The 25637-nt window shown below is 38.4% G+C and overlaps 1 protein-coding gene across 1 annotated transcript in view; it reads right to left on the bottom strand.

Annotated features, from left to right (window-relative positions):
* Positions 1–10473: 10473 nt before the first annotated feature.
* Positions 10474–25637, bottom strand: part of adgrl3.1 (adhesion G protein-coupled receptor L3.1) — a 168895-nt gene continuing 153731 nt past the window's right edge. The window contains exons 20-27 of the mRNA XM_088419286.1: positions 24637–24805; positions 20476–20652; positions 19884–19977; positions 16949–17077; positions 14950–14967; positions 14412–14468; positions 14166–14345; positions 10474–12884 (exon numbers count right to left, since the gene is read on the bottom strand). Of these exons, the coding sequence (XP_088275412.1) occupies positions 12244–12884; positions 14166–14345; positions 14412–14468; positions 14950–14967; positions 16949–17077; positions 19884–19977; positions 20476–20652; positions 24637–24805 (1465 nt within the window). The 3' untranslated portion in view covers positions 10474–12243. The remainder of the gene's footprint in view (positions 12885–14165; positions 14346–14411; positions 14469–14949; positions 14968–16948; positions 17078–19883; positions 19978–20475; positions 20653–24636; positions 24806–25637) is intronic.

Raw genomic sequence — 25637 nt, 5'->3', positions numbered from 1 at the left:
TCACGTCATTCGTGCTCCATTTGTTATTGAATAATCTTTTGACATTTGCTACTTGTTCATTCTCTGTTTGGGTTAGGGTTAGGTCTGGTTTGGTCCAGTTACTTTTTTTTTTCTTACACATGAGGCTCCTGCATGGCACATGCGAGTCAACATGTTTGTTTTTCTTTGATAATACATTGCTCATTCTTTCTTTTATATTACCACAAATGCATAAAAAATATATTGAACCTTCATGTTCATATATTTACTTTTTTTAACCCATCCTTTACTACTCATGAAAATGCTGAATATTATGCATACCACGTATAAGTAACCTTTAAAAAAAATGAAAAAAAAAATCTCTCTATTACAGTATTTCCACTCATACTGTGAGCGCAAATCCAACCCTTGGAGATGTGGCCTATTCAACCTTCACTTGAGTCCGACAACATATGCTTTATTCACAAGAGTCAAGAGCAGGGGTCACCAAGGTGGTGCCCCCATTCACTGGGTAGCCCCTGTGTATCACATGAGTAGCAAGGGATTTTTTTACAAGAACATTGTGATTTTCTTGGAATTTGTCTAACAATTATGCATATATGACAAATATATTGCATTTCATTCACATATTTACTACAGCTGTTTCTTAATTGTTGTGAGGAATCAATAACATGATCAGGGTCATCACATATTACTTTGTATTACTCAGTACCAAAGAAGCAGCTCTTGGTCTTGAAAAGGGTTGGTGACCCTTGGTCAAGAGGCTCCTGGTCACTGACCAAAGAAATAAGTCTCAGCAGTAAAAAATGTCTTTCCCAAGGTGCATCACCAAGCTGTCATGTAATGTATCCATAGCAACCAGCAACCAATATGCCCTGATGGGAATGAGAAAAAGACTTGATTCCTATGCAAACAAAAGCCAGAGAATCCAAATATACTAAGGTAAAGCGCCACCCCCAAACTGCAAGGCTGACAGCTTGCAGGAGAAGCACGAAGGAGGCTGAAAAAGAAAACAAATGCATTCCTCCTTCATTTGCTCATTGTTTGCTGAAAATAATCTCAACCATTTGGACTTCTACTGACACACTTTGTGTTCACTTGAGGCAGCATGATAACATCAAGAATAACAACAGATTTGTTTGGGAGTCAGGTCATATTGATTCAAGAACAGGAAGTACATATAAACTATGAAGTATGACACATATACTAACCGACTTTGCTTTAGTAATGAGAATTATTTTTTTAAAATCAGAGTGAGTTGTTATAGGTTGATGGACATGGGTGATTTAAAAAAAATCTAAGATAATAAGTAAGAAAAAGCAAATGTGCATCTCTGTAAAAGGTGTTAATTTATGGAATAATTATGGAATGGATCTAAAGAAATGTGAATCATTTAATGTGTCCTCAAAGAGAGGTTTAAAAAGACTGTTACAGAGAAATACAAATCACGCATTGATATGAGATTGTGGAGACAATTGTTAATTGATGAGTTACATATTTGTTTTATTTTATTTCAGATACATTAAATTATGTTACTGTAAATAATTAACCTAGTATCTGAATTTGACATAGTAATCACTAAATCAATCAAATCAATCAATCAAGCAGTTATTTATCTTGAGTTTCTTATCTGACCCTGTTAATCAATTCCTGAACATTGTAAATTTAGTTTTGCTTAAATTCAGTTTATATTCTGTTGTCAGGATAACTCTGTGTACATTCGCAAGAGCAATAGGTGAATGGTCCCTGATGAACTCCAAATTTGACAGTCATCGATTGAGAGTTGTTTTGTTTTCGAATTGAACATATTGTTTACTAGATTGCATTTTATCCAGGATACACTCCTCTAGTCCCATATCTGTATGTATTTTTACAACACATAATGGCATCATGTTTTTTTTTTAAATCAATCAATAGCCCTGTGGCGTATTTTTATATTTTCTATTGCAGTCGTTATAGTGTCAACAAAATTAAGAAGTGCATCCGTTGGATCAAAAGCCACGCTTTAGCTCCTACGGTATATTGTTTTTTTGTTACGAAATCATCATTTATTCTGAACAACATTTTTTCCCCAGTGTTTTAGAAAACAGCAGAATTAATTAAGTAGTTGTCCAGTTTGAGTGTATGTTTATCTACTGAGGTTTGGGTTTAACAGACTTCATTATATCAGGAAAAGCCTTCCTGTCTTTGAAGGAAGGTACATACCATAAATACTTTCATTACACTCCATAACGCATCTTACCTTGTTAATTACCAAATTACTCAATGCCTACCTGGTTCTCATTTTTTGGTTCATGTTGTATTTCGCAATTTAGTTTTTTTTTTTTTTTTTTTTTTTCCAGGCATTTTGCATTCTCTTTCCCTTTTTCTTCTGTTGGTGAATAAAGTTTCACAAGTGTCACTCCTTGTGTGTTTATGACACATATTCTTTTGTCCGGAATTCTGACACACTCACAGAGTGTAACGTGGGAAATAACACGGCAATTTATCATCAAAATGTGTTTCATTGTCTGGAAGCTGTCTCAAAATCATGTTCTTTTTTTGTTTGTTTTTTCCTAAGACTTCTGAATGTAATTGAAATCCATGAAACAGACAAAGCGCACATTACATTTGAATAGACTTTATGTAGTTGCACAGAACACCCAGGCTACAATTTCACTTTGAAGGACAGCATTTAAAAAAGAAAGAAAGAAATCCAATACAATTTAATTAGAACACTGCTTATGACAGATTGCATGTTTAGAGGTCCATCAATAAATCCACCTCTAGATGATTTAATTTTCTTGCTTAACTTGTTGCTTTAATAAATACCTGTAAGACATAGCATAGTATTGTGGTTTGTTTGAAAAGATGATCCTACAAAAAACAGCACAGCAGAATCATGGCTTCATAGTAAAGAGGAAATGGTTAAATATATTCAGTTTCACTATTGTTGTGATCTAGTTCGCTACTTGAAAAACAAACAAAAAAAGTAAATTAGGGTTAGTTTTTTTTTTTTTCAATACTAGTTGGAGCGACAAGGGAAACTGGGGCCCCTGAGGGATACAAATTTGGTCTGTTGTAGAGAGCATAGGATGCTCATTCTCACACCGTCTACTCAGATTCACACTCACTTTTATTTGGCAGTAACACATCTTTGTATCCTCTCACTTTGTTTTTCTTTTCTTGACACTGTTTTTTTTTTACATTCTTGGAAGCCCAAGTTATTTTAAAACATTTGCAATCCCTTTTTGTCTCCCTTGAAAACAAAAGCAAAATATAAAACTGCATCCTATTTCCAGTTAAATCGGGACATTATGTAAAATGTTCATATAATAATATATTCATGTGGATACAACACACAGACAAGACAATGTTCAAACTGATAAACAAACATGTTTTTGCAAATAGTTTTCACTTCCATTGAATTTGGGACAGTGGCATGTTCATCACTGTGTTACATCGTCATCTTTCTTTCTGACAACACTCATCAACTGTTATGGAAACAAGAACACCGATTATTGTAAATTTTCAAGGTGGAATTTTTTTTCCTATTCCTGCTTGATGTATAATTTTATCACAGTGCTTTTGTTGTCGTATTCTGCCACATTATGATTCCCTTCATAATGCTCCACACATTCTCAATGGGAAATAGGGCTCTATTGCAGGCATGTAAGCGTTGCGCTTTCCTTGTCATTTTACAGAAAAAATGTTGCAGACAACCCATTTCAAATTTACAACTAGGTCAGATTAGAAAGTGTGGCATTTAATATAGGAGGAGTGATCACTGGCCTGATCGCTCATCCATTAAATCCTAAACCTTGGGCAGCAGAGTTATTTCAATAAAATATTCTGTTTTTGTGTTACTATTTCAAAAGATTGTAGCTTGAATTGTTATTTCAATAAGATATTCTGCTTTTGTATTACTATTTCAAAAGATTGTAGCTTGAATATGGTTAGCAATCAAGGGATACTGTAAAAGTTGCTTGGTACAAGATTGCGACTTCGGTGCTCAAAGGGTTAATGCAAACATTTTAAATTAACAATGCTAGTACGCTCCCAAAATGGACTGGAAATGGCCAATATATGAATTTTGAGACTTAATTTTCGATATTCTCATCTCCATTTTATACCCTCCTTGTTATTGTTTATCACCTTTTTCAAAATGATACCAGTAGGAAATTTGATTCCAAACAGAAACAGAATAAAGGAATTTCACGTGCTTCAACAAAAGCACACTGGCAGTAGGCCAGCGTTTCTACTGTATCCATCTTACACACCAATGACGAGCCTGCACCTCTTCCTCCCCCTTAGCCATCCCACCAATAGTCTAAATGTCAGTGTTTTCTAGGCTCCTAATGTGTTCCTGAAATAGCATCTCCATTGCTGAGGCGCTGGGAAAAAGGCACGCTGGAGAAAAGGCATAGAGAGTGTGACTCACAGCAGAGGCAGCAGAAGCACTGCCATCCCCAAGCCAATTAAACATGCATGGGGGTGTATGTGACCTCAAAAAAAAAGCCAGAGGATTGATGTCCCTGTATCTCCCACAACCCTCCTGAAGCCCCTCCCAATGTTTCACCAATTAGAGTGAATTATACAGGGTGGCCCCTCACATACCTGTTAAGTGTTTTTCTTCCATGCGCACTCTGTTGGAAAATTGAGGTGAGAAGACAATGAGAGGTAAGCGTGCACGCACTGAGACAGACACTGGCCAATGCAAGCAGATGAGGCGGCATTAGGACTAGCTGTGCATGCACACAGAAGAAGGGTGGCACCCACGGGTCAGGGGAGGGAAGCCCGTGTGCATGTTGATGTGAATCCAGAAGTCAAAGGCCAGGCTGGCCATTCTGAAGCAGACATGATGCGGCTACTAAAAATACTAATGAGCTTTTTACCGCAGCTGGACACTAATCAACAAAGGAATGTCCACGCTTATACTGTACTACATGTAGTCTTTGGGTAGGGTGACCAGATTTTCAAAAATAAAAGCTGTGACAGAACAAGTGAACTATTAATAACAAAGATGTATGCAGGTCAATGTGGTAAACAGTGCTTGTGTTATTACCACTGGTTGCGTTACTTGGCTAACCCTTAATGGTATCTTGAATGACAGTTCAACCACGCTAAACTGGTCAATGGATCCAACCTTTTTTGTGTAGTAAAATTTGTAACCGTAGCCTCTGCAATGTGAATTGAGATGCTGTAATAATAATAATGATAATAATAACAAAAACAACAATAATAACAACAGCAACAATAACAATAACAACAACAACAATAATAATAATAAAAACAGCCCGGTGGAAGACTGGTTAGGCATATCTGCCTCACATTTCCGAGTTTGATTACAGTTTTCACAAGCCTCCTTGTGTGGAGTTTGCATGTTCACTCCAATCTCCCAACTTCCAAAAACAGGCATGGTAGGTTTATTGGACTCTCCAAATTGCCCTTAGGTGTGACTGTGAGTGTGAATGGTTGTGAGGATAAGCGGCTATAGAAAATGAATAGATGGATGATAATAATAATAATAATAATAATAATAATAATAATAATAATAATAATAATAGTAATCCTTCCAAAATATTTTAGCAAAATTGCATAGTTTAAAAACATCATAATTATATATTGAAGTAATTTTTCCTTATTTCAAACAGAGCTGCTGTCTAGTATTTTGGAACCAGTCACTTCTGAATGTTGCATTTTGGTTTACTGTAAGACTCCAGTTCTAGTCACACAAGGGGAAAATATTCTCTGCATGCTTTTTAGTGCTTAGTGGCACGGATGTGGCAAATGGGATGGAAATCTTGAAATGCCATTGCATATATGAATGAGCTGATTTTCTGCATTGAATCAAATTCCAGCTCAGCTTTTAAATGTCATAGTTGCCTTAATTAACAGGGAGAACAATGTCATATTGGCCCCACAATGGGGAGCGCTCGTTACTGTGCCATTCTTTCCGCTAACACTGGACTCTGCTGCCCGCATACATCAAGCCTTACAGCAAGAAGGGAAGGAGTGTGCACTTTGAAGCACAAGTATTCAATCTTTTCTTCCAGACAAAATCCATCTATTCTCTACACCGCTTATCGCGCTCAGGGTTGAGGCATCCTGGAGCTTATCCCATCTGATTTCGGACTACAAAAGGCGTACTGCACTCTGTATCGGTTCCCAGTCAGTCCCGGGCAACAATTCTCTCACATTCACACTTTCACCCAGTGGGATTCGAACCCACGCTTGCTGCGTCTAAGTCAGAATGTACTGCACTACAGTCACATCAGTGACTTTCAGACAAAATGTAAACAGAATTATTATCAAAGAAAACACTAGAAACAAACCAGACTTTTTGTTGATATAATTCCAATTATTTCCTATTGCCATTACTACTATTTTAGAGCACCGATTATGTATCTTACTGCATTTTGAAAGAATGTTTCTAACTTCACAATAAAATTTTGACCAACATTAGAATCAATGAACCTGGAATTCCCAGCTGTTTGTCACACCACTCAGACATTGTGGGTTTGATTGTGCTTTTGGACTTCTTGAGTTTCCATGCTCTTCGCATACCTGCTTAGATTTTCTCTGAACCCTCCAATTCCCTCCAACATTCCCAAAAACATGCAGGACACTCCAAAATACCCTTAGGTGTCTATGAGTGTGAATGATTGTTTGTGTTCATGTGCTTTGCGATTGGCTGGCAATCAATATAGAGGAGATTTATAAATGTCTGGTGCTGAATGAAAAAATTACAAAGGTTTTTGATTAACTTTGGTTAACTAACTGTTAAAAAAAATCTATTATTTTTGTACTTCTAGTAATCAATTACTTAAGTACTTTATAAAGTAATTGATTACACTTAGTAAAATACTTCAAGTAGTTTATTAGCTAAAATAATTGATTACTTTGGCTCTTAATTACCTCAAGTAAATGATTACTTAAATACAGTACCTAAATTACTTGCGTACTTACTTACTTTAAATAGTTGATTATTTTAGTACCATACTTGATTAATTGAGTACCAGCTATTTTTAGATCCTCCTTTAGCAACACTTGAAAAAATGGAAAGAAATGTGAATAAGTAGCTGGGTTTGAATGTCTGCACTCTTAAAACAATGTAAGCGTATGCCTTAGTGACTTATTTGATTGTGATTAAAATTAACAATCCGCAATGTATGATGCACTTCACAAAATACCTCAACAATCGCCATAGTTGGAACAAAAGACCTTTGTCCTTATGAGAATTAGAGGAACAGATACAAACAGAATATACAGTATATAAAAATTCACTAGCTACATCTACAGACATACAAGGCTTTCTGATGTGTGTATGTGTGAGGGAGGTCTGAGAAACATGTTACCCTGCAAAACATTCCGAATACTTTTCCTTGAAGGAAGGAAATAGCGAAACATGGAAGATAACACAGCCAGGCAGCACTAAACGATCAGACTGCTCCAGCAGAGATATGACCCACATAGACCAATACTCATTTTGTAAGCCTGTGACTGGCAGAAAGACTGAGAGGAGAGGAGGCGACAGAGGGAGGGCGGCTGTTAGTGGCCCGCAATGACTTTAAGAGACAGCAAAAATACATTTATTAAAAACAATCTTTTAATGTTTCATCTTCTCCTCCTCTCCTCATCATTAATTTATGTCTGTTCTTTTTACCATGAAGCGTATCTGAAATGATGTTTCCGCCGACCAGCACAGTTTAGTTCAGGACCAAATGGCTCCATCCGTGCAGCAATCCCTGCATTTTCCATAGCAATTGTCCTCATTAGGTTCACAGGTGAGCTGGAGCCTTTCCCAGAGGCTGGCGTGAGAAGTGGTTTATTTCATGGTTCGGTTTTGTCGTCAGTCTTTGCCGGTGGAATTATAGACAATTCAGGCAATTATTCACACTCATATTCACACCAATTTGAGTCATCAATGCATATTTTTGGAATGATATGCCACAGTGCCTGAAAAAAAAACGAGACAAGCTAACTCCAGGGCTGAAACTCAAAGCCATCAAAACCGCAGATATAATACCGCCAAGGTGCGAGTGATGTTGTCATCCTTTGCTAGGGCAGGGATCGGCAACGTTTAACATTCAAAGGGCCATTTTGACCCAGTTTTCATGGATAAGACAACACTGGAAGCTGCAAACACTTGGCCCGAGTTGGGGGTTGACGCAGACGGAATCAGTTGGATGTTAGCAGCTACAGGAGTTGCTTGCAGCAGCTTTTTGTCAATTGAGGTTGTACCACATTATTATCATTAAAAGAAGCAAGCAGACCGAACCAACATCTGAATCCATCCGTGTTCACAAACGGGGGTATTAAGATGGATTTAGTTTGTGATGAGAATTCTTCATGCACTCCCAGTTTTTATTGTTTACTTACCTGTGTTATCTTGAAATCCCCGCATTTAATCTGGAAGGTCATGCTGTATTTCCTGTTTACGATCTCCGCTCATCATTTAGCTTTTAGTGGTGTTCGTGTTTACCAAGGTTGGTAACATCTTGGGGTCAAGAAAAGAACTATCAGATTGACCTGTATTGCAGATAAGCATGGGCAGTTACTGCAGATACTGAACATTGTTGGTGAAGTGTTAGATCAAATGGAAATCCTATCTGTGTTCTATGACAATACATTTGTTTATCTTACAATACAAAGTCTTTAATTAAATACATTAATAAACAAATAAAACAACCTTGTCCAAAAACGTGTATTTGTATGTATTTAAAAACAAAGAACATGTATAGTGATGCATTGATAAAACTGTACAGTGAAATGATTTTTAGCACTAAAATAATGTATATTCAGGATATTTGGGGGGATAAAATGTGTAGGATGATCCCCTCCCACCCTTTTTTTTTAAATGACCACCTGTAGCAGCTCACAAAAACATGTACATTGAGCCTTTTCATAAAAAAAGAGGATCTATAGAGCATTTAACAAAAACAAAAGTTAAAAAATATTACATGGAATGCATTTTATAAATACAAAATGATGATTTATAGGATTTTTTATTTTAAACAACCATGATAAGGGATTTACAAAAAGCAACTATAGGGTTTTTGGAATACATATATATATATATATATATATATATATATATATATATATATATATATATATATATATATATATATATATATATATATATATATATATATATATATATGTACTGTAAAATTAAAAAAAATAGTCTACTGGTAGTATACTCATCGTGTTGTGCAGTCAACCATTCAGAAAGTGCTATTTTGTGATTGACAGGTTTTGAAGGCACACCTTGATACAATCTGTGCTATTGGGTATGGGCAGATGAAGGGCCTGCACTTTGGATTAAACCAGACAAGCGGAAAGGAAGTACCAACAGCAGGTAAAATAAGTTCCTATTCTTGTATCTTGAAAAGAAGCTATCTTTGAAAATAGTACAATCAATGTGCCTTAGATGTTCCATGCACTATTTATACGTGCTTTCGGGCCACTGAGCGTTTTTTTTGTTGTTGTTTTTTTTCTTTGAGAAGTCTGCTCTTCATACTTCAGTAATTTTCTACCCTCTTGCCCTGAGACAAAGCAGTGTATCCACTGCTTTCTTTGGCAAACCTTAAAAAGTAAGGTAAAGAACCATGCTACCCTTAAGACCCACTCAGAGTGCAGGCTCAAAACATTAAAGTCTCCTGGAGAAAGTGCTGCAATATCTTACTTAGTAACTGCAACAAAATTTTTTTGCCTTGGAGTCAAGATGGTCCCAGATGAGCTTGTCCACAATCCAAATTATTCCTGAGAACCTCAGCCGGTGTGACCAATACAAGACCTCGCTCTTTTATGTGGGAGATATGTTAAAAGTGGGAGACAAGCCTGAGGCCGCTGATGGCCATAGCTCATTTTCCCAAGAGGAAAAAGAATAGCAGCAAAAATCATTCCTATATGTAGTTCACTGGACTGCAGCTTTCATTGGACAGCTGCTTTGTTGCTGGCTTGGTCATAAATACACGACAGAAAAGGTGTAAATTCTGATGCAGTAAAATTTATAGATTTCATTCTGACATGTAGAACAGCACCTGTAAACACAACTTTTTGCTCATGGGTCTCACTATTTTGCTTTTTTGGCATAGAGTTTGGAACTATCATTTTGCCATCTGTTTATTTTGGGTGTAAATCCACTGGCCACCTCTAGATGGCAGCACACCATTGCTTGATTGTCAACCTGAAAGAGGAAACCGACTTATTGCTGGGGATGTGTGAACATCACCTCCTATTTTAATCCTACTCGCCACACCTACAGGAAGCGACAATTCTTTGTTCATTTCATAATGTATGTGTATCTTTGGGCACAACGGTTTGTGAGATTATAAATGTCTCAGGAATGTGACCTCTGAGATGTAGGGGGTATTTTTGTTGTCACACATTTCATCATCCTATGAAACGTCACGAAAAAAAACACAATGTATTCAGGTGCCCCGATCATATTTGCATTGCATCCCGAATATCCATCTGAATTACGAGAGATGAAAGAAGAAGCCTAAAAGCTATGTCAGTAATTTATTTGTTGGCAAACAACTTTCACTGTTACAACAAATATTAGTTATGAGATCATTCAACTTGGAACCCATACAAAAGGAATAAATAATCAGCAATAATATCGTAATAATCAACATGATCGTAATAATTTAAAATAAAAAACAAACTGAAAAGAACCACCCAGTGCCACTCTATTTACTCCTGCATAAAGTCAGCTCCTTTCCCTCCAAGTGTGTTTTTGCTTTCTTTCAAGCGATAAACAGATAAATAAATAATTTCTCTCTAGGGGAACTTGGAAGGGGCTTGTGGGATATATGTGCAAGCTACTCTTAATACACTTTTGAAATTCCCCCCCTAAATAAGTAAACATTGGCTTTAACATTAGACAGCACTGCAGTGTGCAGAGTTCTTTGAGTCCACATCGATGGTGTAAAAAAAACAACAAAAAAACTTTTTTCTGGTTTTAACGTTTGAGAAGGCCATATTTTTCCGCACGATGACATATAGACCAGTACAGTTAGGTTATGTCAAATGCTAGAGTATTTGGCAATAAAAACGATATGCTTCATATATAAGTTGATCAAAAATACCTGGTGTTTTGCTCACGCAGGTGCCCCCCCCCCTCCCTCTCCCTTGTGCCTAAAGGAAGGAATATGTGTTATTAAATGAAAAGAAGAAACATCAGCTTCCAGTAAAAGCGTTCCCAAGGTAACCCCTCCTATTTTCAATGTTTAACTACACAGTGTAAAATATATAGTAACAATTTGCAAAATGTGAGCATGGTGTCACTATAAAAGGACCAGAAAGAAGTGTGCGTAGGGTAAATGCATATTAGTCAGAGTGCGAAACTGTCTCGATGAAATATTGTTCCTTAGCCGCGCAATTGTCCATCCGTGACCGGAACTAAAGGAGACAGTTCCGAAGAGTTCCACAGACAACTGACAAATAAGAATTGGTCATATGCAACATTTGTCTCTGTATTCTATACAATACATCGAAATGACGGAATCATTTCATCATAATTCTTTGATAACTTAGAACTTTTACAGAAGAAAGGAGAAGAAACAACCCATTCTCAACCCCCCACCCCCCGTTGTTCTTTTTTTTAACCTATAGACTCCTGGAGATACAAGCTCTCTTCTTTGTTATTAGCGAAATAAACAGCAGCTGCAATCACTAAAACTCGCAGGAAGGAACATATGACACCAGCCTGGACACGACTCCCGTTGAGCAGATATGAACAGGAAGAGAATTGAGAACATCAGAAAACATATGGGTACAGTTTAGTTCCTATTTTTTTCTTTTTTCCTATGTACTGTATGTTTCCCCACTTACAGTAATTGGCAGGTAGTGGGGCGAGGCCTTGCTTGAAGCCAGTCCATGTTGTGGCTTTGTCCTGTTGGATCACTCACAGATATGTCTTTTGAGTGATGGGGGCAACCTCGGTCGTGGTAATAGTGGAGACTATACGATATGCTGTGGGTCCACATTAGAGAACTTTCATGTCTAATCCAAGATTCCAATTAAACACATAGTATTACAGATCCCTCCCCGGTCCTCTCCCTTCCAGGTACACGCGTCTACTCCAGCTTGATATTCACAGAGGGTCTCCCAGCTGTGGTGACAATACATTCAGCCCCTATTTTGTCCTGAACCGTACACAATAAACGCAGGACTCAGTCCAGGGGCGGCCCCGTTTGGCCTGTCAGTCAACAACACACAAGTGGAAGGTTGTGAGAGTGGGCTCAGGGAGGGATAGGAGTCTCTTGGTGGGCTCTATAGACTTGTGACCAGGTGGGAAGGGTCTACAGGGGGCTCCTCTGGAGAAGAGTCAGACTCTTCCTTGCTGCCGGACACCATGTATCCATCACTACCTCCACGGCCCATGTGGTAGTAGCTCTGCAGCTCGTGAAGGTGGTTCCGGGAGCCCAGGTTGGGCATGCTCTTGTAGTAGACGTCATCGAGCTCGGGAGCCGTGGCGCTCTTACAAGGTTGCAGTTCGCCGGAGCTGTCGTCCTCGCCGTCCGGTAAGCCGTTCATCTGGCCATCCGGGAGGTCCGTGAGAACCGGCATGCTGGTGTACAGCGAGTCTCTGTGGTTGGGCGAGTGCGCGTGCTCGTCGGTATGTTCGTTGGTCAGCAGGGGGAAGAAGCTCTCGCTGGTCTCCTGTGGGATGCGGCGCGGCCTTGAGTAGCTGTGCGGCGGAGGCGGCGGCGGGTGGCTGTCGGGCGGAGGGGGTCGTGGCGGAAGGAGGGGAGCGTTGGATTCTTCACGGATTATCTCCAGACCCAGGTTCTCCTCGTGGGGAAATGCAGAAGGGTTGTCCAGCACCATGGGACCAACGTCCTCTTTACCGTTGCCCATGCAGCCACTGACCCCACTGCTACTGGAGCTACCACTGCCTCCTGCCATACTCCCTAAAGGAAAAGATGTTGGGTTAGGATGAGGCATGTGTCAATGGCAGATTCCAAGGCTATGATAACTGAGCAAAACTACTACGGTATTAAAAGTACAGCTCTAAGATTTCAATTTTACAAAAAGATTTTTGTTTCTACTGTACATCTTTTTAAGTTTGTTTCAAAAACTCTTAAAAATGTAGTATACTGTATCAAGAATTGCATACTATTATAAGTTTAAATAAATAAATAATGCAGACACAGTGAAAAACAAGCAACTGGAATATAACTTCAAAGGGGCAGCCCGCTGACTCTTTGCTACAAGCAGACAATCGTAATTTCGATTAGACGTACCCTCAAAAAAGAAAAGAAAAAGAGTCTGTACCTACATTAATTAGCTATTTCTAATTTCTAATTATTTCTTTCATGGACCTTTTACGGCCTGATTTTTAGAATGTCTGACTGCATTTGAATGCACCGCACAGTTACCAGTTAGTGCTAACCCAGGATACTTATGCCGTATCATGCAAAGACAACATAATTGATGAGTGGTTTCTTAGCCTCCCTGGTCAGTGACTGAAAATATTATTTTTTTTATAGGTCATGTAATGATGTTAGTAGAGTCATGCGATGGCAATAAAAACAGAGATGCAAGGAGGAGGAAAGCTAGCTGATGCCAGCTTCCAAATAACTACAGCCATTGCATTGATATCCACGTATTATTTGCTGTCAATTTTGAAGTTTGCCTTCGCAGCACACCTTTGGCGTGTCGTGTTGTTTGTTGCCTCTTCCTTGGTAGTGTGCATCCGGTTAGATACATGAGAGTCGACAGGAAGTGGGTTTTTTCATGTTTCATTTTATTCGTGAAATCGATTTTGGGATCGCTTATATTGATTGTGAATCGTAGTCAATGAGAATATTCATTCTTTCAGGAGTTGATTTTTGACACACCTCGATTACCAGCATCCTTCAAGGGGTTGTGTTTGACCTTTGAGGATAGCCAACATGACCTCTACATTCTTAATGGACCCTAAATTAATTGCTGAACACAAGCAGAGTTGTTGTTAGCAGTCTGAGCATCAACACAAAACCTGCCCAAGCATGACGAATTGTTAACAAGTCAGCTGGATAGGTGGTGACATACTGCAGCTTAGCACATTGCCATCACTACACCACTGAGCGACAAATATGTAGGCTGTAAGAAAGGGTGGCTATCTCGGAGTCGGGTTCTTAGTCACTGTTAGCTGTTCATATGCTGCCCAGATATATACGTGACCAGTTGAATTCAAAATAAGCGGTCACCTCCGTTGGCCATGCTGCTGTTGACCAGTTTGTTCATCAAGTTGTGACTGCGCTCGCTGGAGACTCTCTCGTGGTTGTTGAGATAGGAGGGGATGTAATTGGAGGTGAGCTCCTTCAAGATCTTTTTTTCCAATGTAGTCTCTTTGTGGTTGCTATGGGTGCCGTAGCCGCCGCTCCGGTCTAAAATTTGCACACAGTCACTCAAGTATTCGTTGCTGGCCATGCTGTAGTTGTTGCCATGGTTACCATTAAGGGGGAGTGTGTCCATAACACTGGAATCTCTTGCGTTGTTCAGGATGCCCTCTAAGGTACAAATGATAAAAAAAAAAGAAAATGCGATATAAAAACTGGATTCAAATCTTTTAATGAACGAGAGGAAAACTAAATTATTGAAAACAATTAGTGTGTTAAATCATAGTTTCCAGAAGATTTTAGAATTAACAAGAAATCTTTTTAAAACAAGAGGTAATTCCATTTTTTGTGGATTTAAAGGAATAATAATGTAAATGTAAATGCAGTACAAGTCACTTTAATTGAAACACCTATTGTGTTTTTATTCAACATACATTTGAGTGGCTTCACAAAATGTGGTGAAAGCATTTTCCCAGTGAGCAAATGCTGAGATTCTGTATAAAATCAAATAAACCAATCAAATGATACTTTGCAAAGGCAAACAGCCAAACTAAACTTTTTCTTGGCAGTGTTAGAGAGAAACAAATTTGCTTTAGAAACGAGACATGAGAAAAGGAAGTCAATGTTATTGAAGTATTAATTTAGCCCATACTTGTGTCTCTGTAAGATGCTATTGGACGCATGAGGGAGAAGAGAGAAAAGAGACATAGATGTAAGGTCAGACATCAGAATAACAGATCAACAGTCATCAGAGGCATGATTAAAACACTTTGGTTTGCTCTGTTGTAAGCATATTGCTATCTTACATTGTTATTTATTGATCTCTGTTATCACACAGACGAAAAAAAAGAACATCACAAAATGCAGGTGACAACAACACTCTACATGTGCACAGATTCAAAGTCAGCATGTAATGGTGGAAAAATTGCATTGAAGCCCCAAGTATGTGCCAATATGTGTTTAACTGGAGTATAAAGCCATTCAAAAAGTGAAGCAAGTCTCTTTCACACTGCACTTAGCACAAGGCAGCATGCCTTCAACCAATCTCATCAATGTGAGTGTTCAGCGGTTCAATGCCATTCGGGATGTGAACCAGTGCACGAATTGAAAAATCTCAATTCGAACAAAGACTCCAAACAAATCCCTTCATGGTGCGGAGCGCTATTACGACATCTCGATGCATCCAATACCAAAAATGATGGGAGGGATGATTGAGGAGTGACAACCTCAAGATATTTGAAGGGAGTTCTACTGTGAAAACAGCATGGAGGAGAAAATGGAGGAATCAATAATTAATGCGGTGTCTCGGTGTCTGAGCTCTGGGACACAAGACAGATGTCATGATGTGGTGGGGAAAAAAAAAAAAAAAAGCACAGCGAGCAATGCATCGAGATCACTACTTTGGATGTATCCAGTTTGTTGAAAGTCTAAATGTGTGATTTTTATCTCCTTGCTCAGCCTAAATACACCCTAGAGTGCTCTTAATGAGCCTTTTGCTTACCAAGGTTATTCTAATTAAGAAAAACTTACAAAATAACTAAAACAAAAATTGGAAAACAGTTTTGTTAAAGAACTATAAAAACAAAAGAGGCTTTAAATGAAAATCAAAAGCTGTAACTTCATCTTACATTAATACATCTAGTTAATTGTAATTATTAACTTTGTCAATTAATATATATGAGCTTACTGGGTTCCTTTTAATTTCATTTTTATGTATCTAAATGTTGCTGTACATATAGAATATAGAGGGCAATTAAAAAAAAGAAATAAAACCGTATAAAAACTAATTATTATGAAAAGCCAAAAATATGATAACCCTGTAATTTACAGACGAGTTTAAACTCCTCCAGAAGCCACCATGCAATTAGAATTAAGTGAGCCCATATTCTTAATTTCCTTACTGTTCGTCTCCTCTGCATTTTAAGCAAAGCCACGCCTTTCTGTCTTACGACAAATACATAACGATGAGTTTTGATCTACTTTATGTCTAAACCAGCAGGAAAAGGCACCAGGCCACTTCCTGTGTTATCACTTAGTAACCAGTGCCAAATGTGGACTTACTAACACTGTTTTACTAGGATTTCAAAACTGCCCTGCGCCCTACCCTTTCCATGTTTAGCATGCAAACTAAGTGCAGTGTGTGAGCATCTTTTGTGATACAATAATTTGGTAATTTCACATGTATAATGTGATTTTTGCAAAGTAGGGATAAACATTCATTACGACATTGTTTTATAAAAAGGATGAAATATTCATTTTAATGTGATTGGACAATCACTCTGAGTGTTGACTCATAGCTCCTGTTTCCAAGTTTAATTGAGCAAATGAATTCTGTCCAGAAGAGTTGACATGGTGTTCGCTCAAATTGCCTTCAGCTGACATCATGTTGCTCTTTCTGAGTGCAAAATAGTAGCATCTCTGTCAAGCAAATAAGATGCCAATTGCCAAACAGTCAATCAATAATTATGCCTATCCTAACCACAGAGTGATTTCGTTTTTTAACTGTTTCACTCAGGGAGATTAACCACACCACAGAAGTCAACATCACCAAAAAAAAAAAAAAAAAAAAATCATGCATACCAAAACAAATTTAAACTACTTTTGCCAAAACACTGCATGCAGTACATTCAGAAGAGGAACATCAAGCACACCTTGAGTGTTGTACATGCCCGCGGCAGGGTTGTTATAGACTGCAGAGTCCCCCAGGAGAGTGTTATAAGGATTGTTAGTACCATGGGGACGAAGGAGAGCATTAGTTATAAGATGATTAGCCATGGTTCCTGGTACAGGCAGATAGAGAAAGGAAGGAGGGAGGGAAAAGCAACAGCCGAGTTAAGAGAAGAAATAAAGGAAAGAAGCATTTGGAGAGAGAGCATTAGATGTGGCACAGTGGGAGGAAGTACAGCAAGAGTCGGAAATAGATAAAGAGCGAGTATGTGGAAGAAAGAGGGAGAGAAGAGGACACGTGAATCAAACAAGCAAACGCAATTTAAGGTGAAAGCCTGAGAAAAGCAAGTCAAGTCATTCCTGCAGCCAGGGGTCACGGCAGGGGAGGAGACACACATACAGTGGGCTTTGCATTGCTTGGAGAACATGTCTTCCCATTAATATGATTGCACAGCTTATGTATGGATGTATAATACAGCAGGTGCACTAAATGCATGAAATTATCTTCACGTCCAAATATGCCAATAATATGACATGTAAACTGCATAATAAAATCAATTCCAAATGTACAGAAGCGTGGAGCTGATGATGTGGGATAAACATTTTTGACAGACAAACTTGACAGGCATATGGTCCGATTGATTTGCGGCTACATTCAAACAAGTTTCTAACAGAAATAAAAAACATATTTTCATATGCATTTGAACATACTTGCAAATGTGATTGATCTTACTTGTACGCTAAATAATAGAAACAGCATTTTTTTTTTTCCCCATAGTGCTACAAAGTATGCACATCAACACCCAGTAGCATTAGGCGAACTAAATTTGTTTTAAGCATTTAGCCTACAAGTACATTTGGATATATCTGCATGTATATTCAAACACATTTGAATATATGTTCCAACATATTTGAAAACACATTCAAACACACTGGTAAATATCAACAAATGTATTTAAAAGCATTTGAGTATACTTGCTAATATGTTCAAATGTGCATTCAAACAAGTTTGCTGGTCAAAATATTTACTCCATTCTGGCAGCTCCACACTTCCATACAAATGTGTGCTGAAACTTACTATTTGATGAAGCGCTTTTGCTATAATTAACTCCAACTATGGGTTGAAATCAAGAAATTCACCTTTCAAAATATTCAATTTTATAATTTCTTGTGACTCATATTCATCTGTATTCAGCACTGCGTGTTAGGGCAGCCTTGGACAAAAATGATGAACGACTACAAACAAAATAGATGTACCGGTAGATCTAAATGACTAAAATCTTGTTTGAAAAGGGAATGTTATCATGCCATTTCCTAGGCCTTAATGTCCAGGAATTTACACTGCATATTACAGTACAATATAGAATGTATAGTATATGTGAGAAGGGCAAGGAAGATGGCTATGGAAGGGGGGTGGTGTCTGTGTGTGCGTGTGTGTGGTGGGGGGTAACACTTCCTTCACTAAGTGTGCCGATAATTCAGACGCGGACACTTGGTGTCTACTTTAGCGTCAATATGTCATGCTAACAGCTTATTAGTGGCCTGGAGGAAAAGCAAGCCGCACCTCAACTTCGAGACTAACAAATGGAAGTGCAAGTATATTTCACTATTTGGATGACACACACTTCTTTCGTAGCACCGCTTTGACCTTCATCAAAGAGGTGGCAATAGATATTACTGAATGCAGTGAACTATACGAGACATATCTGTTACACGCACTCACTCGACACTTCATTGGGTCGAACTGTACAATACAGAGGTACAATAAAAGAGCAGCAGCAAAGTCTGCCTCAACAAATACCATCACAATGTGTCCTGACGGAAATATTCATTAGAATTCCACAAGTGGTTGGAAGCGCAGTTGAAGTATTATTCCTTTGATTACCTTTTACGGGCATTTAAACCCTGTTCAAGAAAAGGGGAAACAATACAGTTTTTGTTTTGGTAAAATAATATACAGTGTAAATAATCTAAACAGTTGAATGCAGATTTATTTTCCTTTGGTTATTTTCCAATACTTTTTTGAAAATATGGACCACTATCATGCATGATAATCAAATAAAAATATGACAGGGCTGTTAGAAACCTACATCTTTTTAAAACGAATTAGTTGTAAAACGTTTGTTAATTAATAAGGATTTAGGGAAGAACTGGAAAACTGACTCACGTCCATCCCTGTTCACACGCAGGGTAGTAAGATGATTGTTTTGTGTTATTTATTTTGTGTTAACAATTCTTCAAGCGCTTTAGTTTTTAATGTTCAGTTAAATCTTACTTAAAAAATGCGTGCATTTAATTTGGAAGGCCACACTCTATTTCTGTTTCCTGTTTTTACCTTCCCGAAACTGATTGGCTGTCTTGCGTCAAATTTTGTGTACCATCGCACCGAACACGTCTGAACCAAGCATTTGTTTATTTTCCCAAACCACGCAAAGCTGCAACATAAGGACAAAAGAGCCGCATGTGGCTCCGGAGCCAGGTTGCTGACCCCTGCCCTAATAGAATAGCATAATAGTTCAAAGAGAATTGTCGATTTGATTAGCATCTTTAGATCTGTCACCACTTGCTATCAAATTCAAGTTTTTAGACCATTAATAGATGCACATAAAAACTGAAATGCGGTAACATCAGCCATATTGGATATGACCTCACAAGGAAAAAACATTATAATATGAAATCAACCTTTATGAAGAATGCATTCTTAGAAGAACTGTTCTTATATGCACTTAAGTGTCCTTGCTATTTCATCAAATAGTCAGAAACAGCCTCCACCCTACTGCTGAGATGAACACAGTGTTACATTATGGGACACCTTCCACTTGACTAAATGACAGTTTATAATAGCTGAGCCTTCTGCAACCAATAAAGAGGATATGTTGACAGTGATGGGGATGCAAATGTGCAGTATCCCGCGGTTACCTCTGTTAAGCGTGGCGGAGCTGTTTATGTCTCCTGTGATGAAGGAAGACTCCTGTTTCCTCACGGTGTCATTCCACATCCGCCTGATTCGACTCTGCTCATACATGGAAGGAAGCCAGGTGGAAAAATGAAGAGGAAGAATTTGTGTGGAAAAAAAGGATGAGAGAAGGGAGGAAGAAGAGCAGGGGAGAGATAGTGGTAAGTCAAGGTAAAATAAATTTGTGCAAAACACACACACACAGACACAAACAACAAATATGAAAGGGTGTAGTATTTACAAAAACGGGCAATTAGCATAGGAAGGGTGTCCAAATAGCCAAAATAATAACCAGAAAAGTGATGGGAGGTGGAGGGGGGTGGGGGTTGGTGGGTTAGCTACCATGTATTCTATTTGCTCTTCAAAACAGTTTGCTGACATCCACTGTATAGGTACAGCTGTGCGTGAAGGTTGAGGCTGGCTCCACTTTCAACTCCAATTGAACTAAACATGTTGCATGTACTTTGCTAAAATGAGTTCAATGCGCCAAACTGGACATCTAGTTGAAAGTGAAACGCAATAGGCCAAAACCCTGCTGGCGTGCAGCTGTCTCACCTGAGATTCTGCAGTGCTGTAGCGTCCAGGTGTGCAGGCAGGTAAGCTCACCTGTGAGCCTGTAGAGTAGCGGCCGGGTGTCCGAGAGGTGGTGGTCTTGGACGAGGAAATGGACGTCTCTACGCTTTTGCCGCTACAGCAATGAGTCCGCAGACACTTGCCATACTCTTTGCGCACCTACAACCGGGATTACATAGAGATTTTGACTTAGTTTACTGATTGGGGGGAAAAAAAAAAAATCGAACTGACCTTATTTCACGGTGGAGAACTTACGTAAAAACAAATAAAGGAGAAAGAAGTCTTACTTCTTCATCTGCTTACTTACTAACTAGATAACATAAAAGGCTGGGTAGCAGAGTTATAGCAGGATTATATCCGAGTTTTTCATAATAGTTATTTTACATGTATATATACATCCATTTTCTATAGCCGCTTATCCTCACAAGGGTCGCAGGCTTGCTGGTGCCTTTCCCAGCTGGCTTTGGGCAGTAGGCAGGGGAAACCCTGAACTGGTTGCCAGCCAATTGCAGGGCACACGGAGACGAACAACAATTCACACGCCCAGTCACACCTAAGGACATGTCCTACCCGCCATGCATGTTTTTGGAGTGTGGGAGGAAGCCCGGAGAGAGCTCACGTCGGCTCGGGGAGAACATGCAAACTCCACACAGGAAGGCCGGAGCCAGGTGGATTTGAAACGGTACGTTTGAACCGTGAGGCAGACGTGCTGCGCCACCGAGCCACCCTAGGGAACACCCTGACCTTTCAAATGCCATATCATTCGCGGGAGACAAATAACTTTGCTGTCTTGCTGAGACAAAATGGACACAACCACAGGCAAAATTAATGGCCTGGCTCTGAGGAAGATATATTGTTATTATTCTTTTATATTTAATACATTTGTTAATTTTATTAACTATAAAAAGCTGCTGGGCACTGATATAGATCATCACACTTGCTCAGATTTTTATTTCCCATTTTTTTCTCTAGAATTTGTTAAGCAAATTATTTAAGTCCCAAAAGGCTAATTAATGAAAGAGTTAACATCTGCCATCATGCCAAGTAAGCTATTCAGATGACAAAAGAGAGGCTGACACACTTCTTTTGCAACTAAATCACTATGGCAAACAAAATTAGTCATCTGCTTGATGTGGTGGGCCATTGCCGAATGTTTCCAGGGTAGCCACTTTTTAGTTCAATTATGATTTCCATGGCTTTCTCTACAATTAGAATGGTTGAAGGCCACAATTGTAACATACTATTTAGTACAGTATAGACAGTATTTTTATTCCTTTACATGTATGCGAGCAATTTCTCACAATAATTAAGAAACAGCTGCAGTAAATACGTAATTCAAATGTCAAATGTATAGTAAATGTAATACATGTATAATTGTTTGTAAAATTCGTAGAAAACACCAAAGTTCTTTCTCTTGTAAGCTATTTGCAGAACAGGCCTGGGGACAACTCATGTGATCTTTGGGGGCTACCTGGTGGCCCCCTGCTATACAGACCCGAGTGGACATTGGCCACATCCTGCCTCTACCCCCTGCTTGAAGGGGATGATAATAATGTTGTCCTTATTTGATTTAATACTCTGTGAACTGCTTTTCTTGCTGAAGTTTCTTGCACAAACATTGACTCCATCATAATTTCGGTGTTAAAGGATTAACTCTATAACTTTCCCCATTAACATAGGCCCAATTTTATTGCTGCATTTGTAATGGCTATATTCCTCCAGGAGTCATATGATGCACTTGTACACACAAAACATCTGCATTTAGATCCTAATCAAGTTAGAACAAATAGCACTGTAATTGCTTTTTAACAAGCTTGTTGGATTGGCAGCCGTGTTTTGCCGCATGCTCTGTTTGAACAGCTGTGTGGTGAGCCACTCCGTGCATCATGGGAGAAACCATGTTGGGCTGCAGCCAAAGAAAACCTCAGCACGGTTCGAAGGACATCTCTCTAGACACCTGATCTGATGGCCTAACACATACCTTAAGTAGATCTCGGACACACACACACGCGTGCGCAGAGAAAAACCCAAAACCCTCTTTGGGACTGATGGTGCATTAGTGTCTATTGAGTATTTGATAAATTTTATCGCCGTATCTCACTACATTTCTATTCTCGCAGGCAATGACAAAATGTGTGAGGCTGTGGAAATATGACAGGATATATAGCTTGCTTCTGGAAACCGCCTGTAATTCAAATTTGGAAGGTAATATATATACAGTGATCCCTCGCTACTTCGTGCCTCGCCTATCGCGTCCTCAGTGCATAGCGGATTTAAAAAAAAAAAAGAAGCTATGTTGCGCTAGAAAGGTTTCCTGCATGCTAGACATACAAGGTACTATAAATACGCTTGCCACCGACACTCTTTGGATGTTCAACTACTGCAGTACACATATTTACTTAAATCTTAAATTAAATCTCACAGCAGCTGCAGTCATATTAGCGGCACCCGGAAGTCGAATTAAAGTGAAGCCTCGTAGCACACATGATAACAATCACAGTATACACTTGAAATTCCAATTCATTACAACAGAAATCTAGGTAAAAGTCAGATTTCCAAAGCTTTTCTACATTGCTGTCTGTGCCTCTGTGTGTGTTTTTGCTCTCGGCCTACTGACGAGATCGGCTCCCCGCCTATGGATTTATATAAAAACTGTTTCAACCCCCTCCCATCAATAAAATTCTGTGGGGAATGCTACTTCGCGGTTTTCACATATCGCGGGAGAGTTCAGATCCCCATTAACTGTGAAAAACAAGGGACCACTATATATATATATATATATATATATATATATATATATATATATATATATATATATATACTGTATATATATATAAAATCATCATCATGAGTTCACAGCACACATTCTGATTTCCATGGTACTTCATTACTACAGTATTTACTACACATAAGAAATTCACACATGGCTAATTAATATGCTAATTTATTCACGTGCAGTGACCATAGTTTTTTTCAAATAAACAGTCCCATTCATTGATTATGGCTGATGACACGTTTCGCATTTAAACCGTTCCGATTTCACATTTACAAGATTTATCTCATTCATTTAGCCTTGGGGATCCTGTTGGGATTCCCAACATTCCAATAAATCACACATTGCAGTTTTGCCATAATTCCATTTTTTTTTCCTCGATTTAACAGCCTCAATCACTTATAATGGCCGATTCGACATTTCACATTTGAAGCTTTCCCATTGCACAATCACAACATTTACCTCATCTGTTTAGCATTAGTGATTACTCCCAACATTCCAATATGTCACACATTGCAAATATTTTTTCCATAATTCCATATTCTTTGAAACAACACTAGTTATTCCCAATGGGAGACACTCCCATTTGTTCTCAATTGGAATTTTATCTTTGCAACAGTGAGAGGCTACTTGGTACGGTGGTTAAAGTACCACATTTACTTGTGGAGAGTCCGTGATTCCATCCTTCACACTTTCTTCTCCTCTCAGATAAATATGTTTTTATTTTGATACTTCCAATTTCTTATTATACTACATATTCACAAGAGAACTGCATGTATTTTTATTATTCTGAATATCTATCCTTTTCCCACAAATCCTCATTTTCTATTGCAAAAAGTCCCATCGACTTACATTGGGCGAATTGACATTTGACTGTACACATTTACCTAAAAACAGTTTATTAAATTTGACAAAAGATCATTCATTATATTTAATACTTGAACAATTATATTTAATACTTTAAATAATCTGTCATATTCACAAAAACAATCATGAACATTTTTCAATTTTTTATCATTTTTTTCAGTGTTTCCGTTTTAATATTTTCATTTTTCACCCTTTTTTAATAGAATTTGTCACCATCCAAATGCAAAAGACATTCAAAAGAAAAAATAGACCAGCCTAGAGTGTTTGGCAATATTTTCATAATCTTATATCATTTTACCCTTATATACTGTATCTGACCATTCCCCTAACATATTCTTTTTTTCTTTCAAATCGTATTGCATTTATTGCATATTGCGAAATTACAAGTCACCGTGCTTGGAAGTTAAATAAGTCCTGATTAATAAGTGATTACCAATGGGGTTATTTTGGCATCTTGACGACTGTTTCCAGTCCGAATCATTTCTATTCTGCACGTTACTCACCTTCTTCTGGAGAATGCAGTGGAAGATGAAGATGAACATGCCCTGCAGCGAGTTGAAGATGGTGAAAAGGTAAGCCATGATGACAGTGCTTTCGTTGATGTACATTAGACCAAAAGCCCAAGTGAGGCCCAACAAACACAGCAGGGCGATGGCCCCGATCACCCAAGACCTGCGGGAAAGAGGAAATCTGTGAGAAAAGCTTTTTCCCCTTGTGTTGAATTCAGCATTCTACAGTCTTTGAAAAGAATGATTATTCTCCTATGTGTGAGATATAAAGGTCAGAAGAAGAAGTGATGGATAATGGACACTTATTACGGACATAGTACTTTTCAGTTTGCGCGACGCTAACCTTATCTCTTGGCCTCGGTCAGAAATGCTCTTCAGCCAACTGTGATGTGTGTGGTATCATAAAAGGATCAGAAAGGGGTTAGAGCTGGTCCGTCTAAATCCCTGACAAAGTTGGATGGAGAAAACCTAGGAAGGTGTTCTTTATGAGTTTCAAACTCTAACAGGAAGATTCAAACACTACCGATCTGGAGAAAGATAGGAGAGGCCATGACCTCGCTGATAGCAGCACTATTGGGAATCATTTTTCCGTTTCCTGAAGTCTTTCGTGGGATCAAATAATATACACACTTTCAAGTTTAAGTTGTTCTACATTCATTCATTTTCTATACCATGGCTCTTCATTAGGCTTACTGGGGCATATCCTATCTGACTGACTGAAATGTGCTAAACACATTTCCATCATACTTCTCATTAGGATATCTACTCGATATCTTAATGGGAGAAGTCTTATGAATTAAAAATGATTCGCACAAAAAAACATAACGTTATTGGAAAGTCTCACCGGTCCGGATAAAATGGTGTGTTTTTTAATGTGGTCATCATTTTACTTTGACAGCAGTAGGCATTGCTAATTTTAAGCTTAACATGGTTTCTTCCAAATTTAGCTCAAATTGTGATGACATGGAGCATTTAGTGCACAGTAATCAACATGT

The sequence above is a fragment of the Hippichthys cyanospilos genome, chromosome 7 (genome assembly GCF_059441005.1).
Source record: "Hippichthys cyanospilos isolate Australia breed blue-spotted pipefish chromosome 7, RoL_Hcya_1.0, whole genome shotgun sequence".
In the NCBI taxonomy this organism is placed as follows: domain Eukaryota; kingdom Metazoa; phylum Chordata; class Actinopteri; order Syngnathiformes; family Syngnathidae; genus Hippichthys; species Hippichthys cyanospilos.
This window is presented reverse-complemented; position numbering and strand designations above follow the sequence as displayed.